This window comes from Bos indicus, chromosome 9 (genome assembly GCF_029378745.1).
Source record: "Bos indicus isolate NIAB-ARS_2022 breed Sahiwal x Tharparkar chromosome 9, NIAB-ARS_B.indTharparkar_mat_pri_1.0, whole genome shotgun sequence".
In the NCBI taxonomy this organism is placed as follows: domain Eukaryota; kingdom Metazoa; phylum Chordata; class Mammalia; order Artiodactyla; family Bovidae; genus Bos; species Bos indicus.
In genome coordinates this window covers 67,900,857-67,912,264 of record NC_091768.1, presented here as the reverse complement: position 1 = coordinate 67,912,264, position 11,408 = coordinate 67,900,857, and the positions used below count along the sequence as shown (strand labels likewise).

At 38.5% G+C, this 11,408-nt stretch overlaps 1 protein-coding gene across 2 annotated transcripts in view; it reads right to left on the bottom strand.

Moving 5' to 3' along the window:
* Positions 1-599: 599 nt before the first annotated feature.
* Positions 600-11,408, bottom strand: part of LAMA2 (laminin subunit alpha 2) — a 694,677-nt gene continuing 683,868 nt past the window's right edge. For both annotated transcript variants that reach the window (XM_070795552.1, XM_070795553.1), the window contains 5 exons: positions 9,844-9,999; positions 8,235-8,388; positions 5,661-5,791; positions 2,930-3,152; positions 600-973 (listed from right to left, as the gene is read on the bottom strand). In XM_070795552.1, coding sequence (XP_070651653.1) covers positions 816-973; positions 2,930-3,152; positions 5,661-5,791; positions 8,235-8,388; positions 9,844-9,999 — 822 coding nt within the window. In that variant the 3' untranslated portion in view covers positions 600-815. The remainder of the gene's footprint in view (positions 974-2,929; positions 3,153-5,660; positions 5,792-8,234; positions 8,389-9,843; positions 10,000-11,408) is intronic.

The following is an 11,408-nucleotide window of genomic DNA, read 5'->3' as shown; positions in this document are numbered from 1 at the left end:
TCTCTGGCCTGAATCTGATCTATACTTTCTACCTTCGCATAAAAAGGTATTCATTCACATGGCTAGTTAAACTCTCTAACAATGAACCTGGATCAGGGAAATTATTTGCTAATGCTTTTACAAACACAGGTAGTAGGGAGCTGATCCCCTCCCAATCACACACGCCAAATCCACTGCTGTTTTTAGTGACTTCTACAGAAAGCTAAAGCTGACATATGTGGGAAAAGCATGATAAAGGTATTAATTTGTGGTTGTTGGTCAGTTGCTAAGTTGTGTCCAATTCTTTGTAACCCCATGGACTATAGCCCACCGGGCTCCTCTGTCCATGGATTTCCCAGGCAAGAATACTGGAGTGGGTTGCCATTTCTTTCTCCAGGGGATCTTCCCAACATAAGGATTGAACCCAGGTCTCCTGCATTGGCAGGTGGATTCTTTACCACTGAGCCACCAGGGACATTCAAAATAGAATTAAAAAAAAAAAATTCATTGCCTTCACAAATTACATCTGAGCTCTTCTCAAGATGACTCCAGGGCATGTTGCAAATACAGCAAGTTATGATCAGTTGCCTTTTATCCTCAAAATCACACAAAACAAGCAATTATTTAGAATGCAATAAATGGTTTAATAGTTATGGACTTGAGAAAGAACTTGAATTAAAATTCAGTCTGGGATCTGAATTAGCACCGCTGGAATATAGAAAGCATTCAACATGCATGCACAAATTAGTTTTGATAGCATATGTAAGTAAAATGTATTTGCTTTACTTGATAATGGTTGTTTTGGAGGACCCTTCTTGGAGTTGAACTTATCTGTATTAGTTGGCTGGGCATGATACAGGTTGAACGCCCCTTAGTTCCAGGGCCTTGGCAAAATTCACCTCCAGTGGCTTTCCTGTGCCTTTGGTAAGCTTCAGGGATCGGATGCAACCTCGGAAAGGAATGTTTGTTGTCAGGCCAAACTGGTTGAGGCCATCTGAAAAATGAAGCAGAGAGAGCTCAATTTTGAAATGCAGCTACTATGATAAGAGTGGAGTTTCCCCGGTGGCACTAGTGGTAAAGAACCTGCCTGCCAATGCAGGAGACATAAAAGACTTGGGTTCAAGCCCTGGGTCAGGAAGGTCCCCTGGAAGACGGCATGACAACCCACTCCAGTATTCTTATCTGGAGAAGTCCATGGACAGAGGAGCCTGGTAGGCTACAGTCCATGGGGTCACAAAGAGTAGGACACAACTAAAGCGACTTAGCACATATTAAGAGCATATATAAGTCAGCTGTTAGCTTAAGGTGCAATGAGAATGTTATGTGGTTTTGTTCTTAGCTTCGCTAACAGTTAAACTGGTAGCAAAACATTAACTTTTTTAAATAGCTATGTATTATGAAACACAGTGTGTTTGCTCAGTCTTGTCCGACTCTTTGAGAACCCATGGACTGTAGCCCGTCAGGCTCCTCTGTCTGTGGAATTTCTCCAGAACACTAGAGTGGGTTGCCGTTTCCTCCTCTAGGGGATATTCCCAATCCAGGGATAGAACTCATGGCAGGAGGGTTCTTTACCACTAGCGCCACCTGGGAAGCCCTTGAAATATGGGGACATCTACAATTAATGATGCATTTGAAGACATCAAACAAAAAATTTGGTTTTGAAGGAATAAGTTGGAGTGACTTAAAATTATTAAATTTTATTTAATGAACTAAAGTAACTGATGAAATAGTTTAAATATTGAATTAGGAATGTGGACTTTTAATAGTCACTTTATTATTTCTATTATACAAATAAATCCCCAAAGGTTAAGTTGGTTATGAGTGCACACAAAATCTTCCTCTTATTAAGGAGACAGTCCCTTCTTTTAGCAGGGCTTCTAAGTGCTAACTAAAACCCCATTTCGTAGACTGTAAATGAAGAAGTATATTACCTCTTTCATAATACTGTGGAGTTTATCCTTACTGAATCAGAAGGAGATATTTCCTTTCTTCCCCTCCAAAAAAAAAATATTATTTTTTTTGGTGGCACCACATGACATATGGGATCTTAGTTCCCCAACTGGGCAAGGATCAAACCTGTGCCTTCTGTAATGCAAGTGTGGAGTCCTAACCACTGAACTGCCAGGGAAGTCCCAGAAGGTGATATCTTCAAAAAGCCAGGAGCAACTTTGGAAAGAGGAGCTCAGAATTGGTCCCCATGACTTCTATATCTTTCCTTCATCAACTGGTGCTGAATATACATTTTGGCTGGTTTGTTAAGGAGAGGAGCTCTATATAACGGGACAAAGTTTCCTCTTGCCAAAATACTGAAAGACCATTCCAGGAGTCTGTGTTATTACAGTATTTTATTAAGAGGCTCTTGGCTTATTTCTCATCAAGTTGAGCACTCTTGTTTATGGGCACTTTAGGTAACTCTGGTTCAAATGTTATATTTAAAATGTTATATTTAATGTGCTGGAGAGGTAGTTTTGAATGCAGATTTATTGCTTGGGTTTCTTTGTAATATAAACTCTATAATAGCCTAAGGGGGAAATTAGCTATGTTTAACCCAATGATTTCCAGAACTTAAGGAAATAAGTTCCATAATATTTTATGATTCCTCTGGTATATTAATTTTTAAAAAATCAGAACACCGTTTCTGGCCCTGATTGCTGTTAAATGTCTCATACTGTTCATAAGCCAAATTCATTTCCTCTAGCCTCCACTTCCCACAAATGAAAGTTTGGAGGCTATCATGAGAAGTCCAGTCCCATGTGGTTTATATAAGGAAAATGCTCATTTTACATGCTGGAAATGTCAGATAAGGTGTTATTTATTGGAGCAGATTCTAAAGTTGGGATGCATGTAGACTTAAGTACACATTCTTGGACATACTTATAGAATATAAATGTGTTCAAAACCACTAATGAAATAGAGCAAAGAAATTCTCGCGAGGGTAGGCAACACTTACCGGGGAACCCGCCAACAAACACAGGGTCATTTGTATCAGCAGATGTAGATGCTCGGTTTGGGCTCTGGGCTTCCACCTGGTTCCCATCGACTGTCAGCTCGATGCGGTGTTTGATCTTGTTGGCTGTGACTTTATGCCACTGCCCATCACACAAGTGCCCTGGGACCCCAGCATCATAGATGGCTGTGAATCGACCGGCGCCATTGTCCACATGAAACATGAGCTAGAAAGCAGGACATTGAACGGTCACAGATGGTGTCATTAGAAGGGTAGCATGGTGATTCAAAAGTAAAAGTCATCAGCTGCAATAGTTTGACTTCAATGTAACTCAGGCATATTAACTTAAAATACAAATTTAATGACCAGGAGTCACAAATTATGCTGATTGCTTGTGGATATTGGTGGGAGCAATAGGCAAGATGTGTGAAGCAGACAATAACTCAGCTTTCTGAAAATGTGAAATACAATTTGAGGCCAGGCAACAAAAAAGATATGGTATACATAGGGGAAAATCCCACCGCAGATCTCTCTAGAGGGTGGGTGTTCTTAGGAAGATGATTTATAAATTAATTTGAAAGGATTTTTTTTAAGATTTTCATATTTTAATTGTATATTTTTTCCTTCACAGAATCTATTTTATATACAGGATTGAGACTTACGTAAATTACATTTTGGAGCAAGATCCATGTTGTAGGTACCAAAGACTTTGAGCCAGAAGGCCAGTTAAATTCCTAACAATTAAGAACTTAGACTGGAGTTCTTGTCTAAATGAGAAAAATCTGTTTTTAGTAACATGGAATGGTCCCTGAAACTTGAGAGGACAGAATTCTTTTGAAGCTGATGTAGAAAAGAAACATAACTGAAACATTAAAAACAGTCAATTTGGCAAAACATTTGACAAGGTAAAAGAAAAGAAACAAGGGCTTTAAAAACAAGATTAAAAGTACAAGTAAATAGGTAAAAAGTTTGTCAACTATACAGTGATGTAGATATCAGTTAAGATTTTACTATATTCAGTGGAATGTGTAGTAATGGAATTCTGCATACAAAAAGAGCTTGGTGAGAAATCCATGTGGATCATGATGGAACCTGATACCCTGACGAGCTGAAGGGAACCATGGTTCTATAATAAGCACGTGAAGAAGTAAGGCTTACTCCCACAAGATGCAGTGAAACTGTGTTTTGAAAATCTGGCAAAACTATTACGTGTTGCTTATTTTTCCCCCGTTTTGTCTCTGTGCTCCTGCATCTTTTTGTTTAACTGCCTTTGAGGATGGTTTGAAGACTGAGAGGAAGGAGGGAAGAAGCAAAGAAAAGCATATTTCAGATAAATATGTGTTTTTTCCTCTTGGGAAGTGAAATGTGAACATGGATGAAGTATGATTCCTGCTGAGGAATCAAATAGGAAACTTGTGAAATTTCTCATTTTGCCTTCCTCTCTTCACCTGAGTGCTGCAGCACAAAGTCCATGTAAACTAGTCATATCACTGCAGGTTGCTGGTCACAGGCAGGCAGGGAAAGAAAGGAATTTACAATTAGATTATCCATGGTGAGCAAACTGACACAAACTGTGGAAAACTCCTAAAAGACAGGAATACCATACCATCTGACCTGCCTCCTGAGTGTTTCACTGACTAAGCTAAAACCTTTGACTATGTGGATCATAAGAAATTGTGGAAAACTGTTAAAGAGATGGGAATACCAGACCATTTTACCTGTCTCCAGAGAAACCTGTATGCAGATCAAGAATCAGTTAGAAACTTGTATGGAACAACTGACTGGTTCTAGATTGAGAAAGGAGTATGACAAGGCTGTTTACTGTCACTCTATTTAACTTACACGCAGAACACCTCATGAGAAATGTCAGGCTGAGTGAGTTACATGCTGGAATCAAGATTGCCAGGAGAAATTTCAACAACCCCAGATATGCAGATGATACTATGCTAATGGCAGAAAGGGAAGAGGAATTAAAGAGCCTCTTGATGGTGAAGAAGAGTGGAAAAGCTGGCTTAAAACTAAGTATTAAAAAAAAAAAATCAACTAAGATCATGGCATCTGGTCCCATTACTTCATGGCATTACTTTCCTGCTATTTGGCAGGAAAGCTATGACAAACCTAGACAGTGTGTTAAAAAGCCAAGACATCACTTTTCCAGTAGTCATCTATGAATGTGAGAGCTGGACCAAAAAGAAGGCGGAGCACCACAGAATTGATGCTTTTGAACTGTGGTGTTGGAGAAGACTCCTGAGAGTCCCTTGGACAGCAAGGAGATCAAACCAGTCAATCTTACAGGAAATCAACTCTGAATATTCATTGGAAGGACTGATGCTGAAGCTCCAATACTTTGGCCACCTGATGCAAAAGGAAAAGACCCTGATGCTGGGAAAGACTACAAGCAGAAGGAGAGGAAGGTGACAGAGGATGAGATGGTTGTGACAGCATCACCAATGCAATGGACATGAACTTGAGCAAACTCTGAGAGATCGTGAGGGACAGGGAATCCTGGTGTGTTGCAGTCCATGGGGTCGTGAAGACACAACTTTGTGACTGAACAACCACAACACAGAATAAGTATGTTGAAAACATAAAACACTTGAGGTAATCCAGAAGGATGAAAAGAATAAAATTAGCCTTCTCTCAACAAAGAACAGAACAATGCTTCAAAACAGAGATTTCTACTTGTAAACAACAATACCATGAAGAGGCAGAAATATGCAGATGTGATGCTCACCTTTTCATCAATCATTTCAATACCCATTCCATCCATTTTTTGGCTGCTGATTCCCAGAAGAACTCCAGTGGTTCTAGTTGTGCGGAATTCAAATTCTACCAGAAGGTCCAATCCCACTTTGAATCCATCAACTGTAAAATGAAGATTAAAAAAAGATGTTGTGTATTCGAGTTTCAGTTCAGTCGCTCAGTCGTCTCTGACTCTTTGCGACCCCATGAAAATCAGGCCTCCCTTAGGAATTGTTAATTCAAATTCATATAGTGCATTGGTCTTACTAGCTTTCAATTCATGTGTTAGACAACTATACATTCTAGACTTTCACATGGCCGACACCTCATACTTTTTTTCTTGGCTGCCTTCCTTCCTAGACTATAAATTCTGTGAGGGCAAAGACTTTGTCTATAATGTTCACCATTTTATTCCTATGCTTAAAGTATCTGGCACAGAGTGGAGGTTTAATATGTATTTGTTGAATCAGTGAATGCATATGCACTCAGATTGACTCAGAAAATCTCAGAGCCAGGTGTGACTGATTGATAGAAATCTTGCTATTGGATGAAATCATGCATTTCAATGGTTTTTCTGGAAAGTTTTACTACAGCATTCTAAATAGTTCCACAACGATCTGAAAAGGCTCAAATATCCCCAAACATTTTATTTATAAAGAAAGCAACTGCAATTTTGAAGGAGAAGATTCTGGGACATAAATAGGCTTTTCTAGTTTATCAAGTTAAGCCATTTCTCTATAATTTTCCATATTTGATTCATTGGTTTATTTCATCTTTTAGCAAGTATTTAAGACATGCTTCTTAGAAACAAAGTGATTCATTAAGATCAGGCTAGACTATATCACCTGCATGAAATATTAGGGAAAAACTCATGAAGTTTTTTTCCAGGTCTCATATTTATTAAGCAAAAAATAAAGGCTATGTGTAACCACAGCTATCTTCAGTGAAGGGAGGCACCTGTATTTCATATATGAAATACTTTTTTTTCCTACTGAGAAATTTGATGGATTTGGATGAATAAAAGTGGATTTAGAACAAATTTTGAGAATAAAAGGTAGAAGAAGCTGAATTGTTCTGAAAAACAGAATAATTTCGTTTCTGTTCTAGAAAAGAAGAAATAAGGAAACGAGAAGAGTGACTTGAAGCAGTTCAGCAGAGGACAGGGGGAGTGAAGAAGCCATAAAACGCCCAGATACTGGCAACTGGAGAGCTTTTAAGGACAAAGATGTCAAGGCTTTAAATTGAACTTGTATGTTTTCCAGTGATGTAACCTCCTCTGACCACCCAAGTCTTACACAGCTTGTATTACACTATGTGTTGAGGTGATGGCAGGAGTTATTAGAAACTAGGGATGTGGCAAATTTTCCAGTCCAGTCTGATCTGGAATCCAAAGAGCCCACACAAGATGGCAAGTCAATCTGTGGATGTTAACTGCAGAGTCTGAAGCTGAATCTAATCTGACCAAGCTAATGCCAGATATCTGAATTTGCAGAAAACTTGGGAAAAGTTTTGGGCTTTCACAGAACATGGAACTTGGGGTTTAACGTAACCTCCAACATTTCAATATTAAACTCATCCTGTGTTTCTCTGTTTTCTGCTCTGCAGAGGGGAAGTTTCCCACTTATTGGAGAGCTCTGCTCTTCTATCTCCAACCTTTGCATGTATCTTCAACTCATCTTTTAAACCCAACCTCAAATGTCAATTCCTCCATAAAACCTTTCCTGATTTTCCCAACACAACTGAATCATTTTTTAAAATATCCCCAGAACCTTGCTTGTATGTGTTCTACAGTTTCTAGTTATTTTGTTTTTTTTTAACTTGTTTTCTTATGATTTCTGAGCATGAAGAATCTTAATCATATATTCTTGAAAGAAGAAATGACATCTTAATTACTTCTGTTCCCATGTTAACTGCTACATATTACGTACTCTTTTTTTTCCTAGCAAACAAATGCATGTTCCTATGGTAACTATAGGACTGAATGCATCTCAAAGTATGTTAATATCAGATTTTTTTGTTATTATGTACAAGTTATTTCATATTTTTCTTTCCAAATTGTATATTCACTGACAGGGATCCAAATCTGGACTAGAAATGCTCACTGGAAAGAGGGAGATACTAAAAAAAAGGGAAAGGTTTCTTTCCCTGTGTGCAAGGGGAGAACAAGAAATGGAACCATGCAAGGAATTGAAGAGAGAAAGAGAGAAAAATACTATCTCATCTCCAGAAAGAAAGGCAGATTGGGGAAACTGAAAAGTAAATAATTATACAATAGAAACATATGACCCTTTTTGTAAAATTACATTTTTTTTGTTATTGATTTCCAGGGAAGGAGATAGAATAAACTCTCCAAATAGCCTTTTATTTATTCTGTTAGTTTTTGTTAGAATCAGATGCATTAATCTTTAAGAGGCATTTTTAAAAATTACTCCTACAAGTTTTTATTTCTGGTTTAAATAAAGGATGCTAGTTTAGGAACCCAGGGACTTTTATCTTCCCACACAAACCAGAAGTCAACATTTGCACCTAGTTAATATTCAACAGGAAGGAGATGGAAGCACCTCACCTGCTTTGGCAAAACCTGTTCCATCAAAATATGTCCCTTTCTGAGCATTTGCGAAACACGTCCCAACTTGGTAGCTGGAGGTTGGCTGTTCAAGATCAGCAGGCGCTTCCACCATGTGAAGATTTCTAATGCAGCCGTCAATGCTATAGGTCACCTAAATGTTCAGGTCACAAGAAACACACACCAGGTTTTAGCAGAAGTTTGCCTTTATGTGGAATATAATCACTGGTAGGGTGCTCTGTGTTAGAAATCATCAGCCGATTGACCTGAGGCATCCCCCTGACTCCCCGGGTCGGCCCTGTCACCCAAGGCTTCAGGGCATGGCTGCAGAGAATCCCACATCCTGCTTCTCAACTAAGCTGCACCTAGCTGGGGGATATGACTGTTTTGATATTCTAAAATATTGCACACTATATCCCTAGTGGGACCCCTGGTTCGATAAAGGTCTGGGCCCCCTCTGGATATTGTAACTTGTAATTAGTATCTTTCTGTTTCATGTTTCGAGTGACAGTTTATTAACCTTTACTATATATACATTTTTTTTTCATAGTCTGTGTTCAAATTCTACTTGAAAATATAATTAGGTTTGGATCAGTGCTTCTTCCTTATGAAAATCTAATGAAAGCAGTCAACACTTTCCTAAGAAAATGCACATATACATGAAACTTGAAAGTTTGCATGAAACGTTCAAAGTTTAGGGACTCTAGAAATAAATCAGCCATACTCTGCTTCATTATAGTTCATGTGGGTTAAGGGAGGCAAGTTAACCACTCTTGCCACTCTCATTCAGAAGAGAGTGTTCAGAAAATCTCATTTTGATTAGCCTGGGTATCATAGCCAGTAGCTATGAAAGGAAAGGAATACTGATCATCCACAAGGGGGGTTAAACGCTGAGAACTGTAACCATCATGAACAACCGTCTTTGATGAAGAACAACCACGTCATCACATGTTCTAATCTGAGCAAAGAAATGAACCACACGTGTGTGTAGTGCATTTTTAAAAAACACTAATCCCTTTTTTAAAGAAAAGAATGCTTTCCAAAGCAAACCAGGATACGTGGTCTGAGAAAAATTTATTGTGAATATTGATTTACAAAACTGAGAACTTTAAATTCTGAACCCAGTATTGAACAAGATAGATACAGTATCTCTCAGTATTTGCTAAATCTCTATTCCTGAAAGAGTACCATCAATATTATTATTATCATCTTTTTTGTTGTCTTAGTACCTTCTAGATACTTGGTATTCTTCTGAGCACTTTTAATATACTACCTCATTTAATCTTTCCAGAGACCTTGTTTGTTTGGTATTATTATTATACTATTTTACATAAAAGGGGACTTTGTCAAAGAAAAATTAAGTAACTTGCTCAAGAGCACACAGCTACTTAAACAGTTAAGCACATAATCAAACCGAGGGAGTTTGGCTCCAGGGTCCACACTGTTTTTTAATATTGTCTCTCATAGATCTATCTAAAAAAATTGTCACTTCTCAGGAAAGATGACTTTCTATTCATCTATAATTGGGTCAATGTGACCTAGTAATTCAAAATACATTCATGACTCAGGCATCTATTTAGGCAACAAATGAAACAAATCAGACACTTACTGGACCGATTCTTCGAGTAGTGTAGTTAATGGGTAGCCCACCAACATACAGCATTCCCACAACATCCAGAATATCAGCTTTCTTAGGACTGATTGTTCTGTTGGAGGCATCATCTACATAAATAGTTCCTTCTTGCTTAACTCGCAAAATCTTAATCTACCAAAAGAAGAGGAGTCATTCATTTCAATCACAGATAATTTCAGATATGCAGAGTATAAGACATAAGAACTTTCAGGCTATTCCTTAGGAAAAAATGAAGTAATTTACTGAATGCCTAATATGTGCTAAACCCATAATAATAAGTGCAATTAAGAATATCTCAAAGTCTGTGTTTTCCATTAGTACCATCTCCAAAAGAGTACATAGTCTTTCTGGGCGAGTTTTAGATTGAAGACTCTTCCACAGTTGCTGGGTGAGCATATGCATCAAGAGGTATGCTTGCTGTAAGGAAACCTGCCAGTGGAGAGCCCTGTCAAGAATTAAGTGGGCTGCAAAATTCATGTCCAATTTCAAAAGTGCATTAGTTTGATTGAGCAAAGTCTGGTCTCCCCAGCACAATTTCAGATACGCTACATCCCTCTGCTTAATAGGCACTTCTCGTGCAGAATTGGAGGAAGGGCAGTGTGTCCAAGTTGCACTGATGTTTCTGCAGCAGCTGATTAGTCGGGAGAAAGATGGAAAGCTGACTGGGGCTGAAATTATAGCAGTGAAGTGACTTATCTTCTGGGGCAGAGTGAAGCAAATGGTGTGAAGACTAGCTTGAGCATAAAATCCCTGAGTCTGAATTTAGGAAAAGGAGTATGTCCATGGGGTCGCTAAGAGTCAGACATGACTGAGTGACTTCACTTTCACTTTTCCCTTTCATGCATTGGAGAAGGAAATGGCAACCCACTCCGGTGTTCTTGCCTGGAGAATCCCAGGGACAGGGGAGCCTGGTGGGCTGCCTTCTATGGGGTCGCACAGAGTCGGACACGACTGAAGCGACTTAGCAGCAGTAGCAGCAGCAACCTTGTGAAATGCTGGAGGACAACAATGGTTTAAAAACAGATCTACATCAGGATTAGAGTAATTGAAGACCTTATTTTATACTTATCTATGCTGGCTTCGGAAATGATTTTTTAAAAAACCCTCAAGGATAAAACCCCTCCTTCATTTGGCTACTTAAACTATCTTTCTTAATCCCAGCCTCATTGTGGCCTGACAATATGTCTCTTTCTCAAGTATCATATTTATTATTCTATTAGCCGGAGATCAGAATAAACCGTAATAGAGCTCCTGCATAAAATATTTGCTAGTCATAAGCTCCCTAGAAAATTTCTTATTTCTAGATAACAAATTAGTTGACTTTGAGTTTATATCATTTTTTTCCAGGTTCCTTAGCTTTCTATATATGACAAGTTCAAGGATGTTAATATGTAAATTCCAATAGCTAATAATGTCTTACTCTAAAAATTTAATTGGTCCACCTAGGGAAGCTTTTCTTAATAGGCTACAACAGGTGCAGAGACAAATTCTGAGTGAGTTTTGTTTTAATCAGGCAGTATATTATCTACTTGCAGTCATGC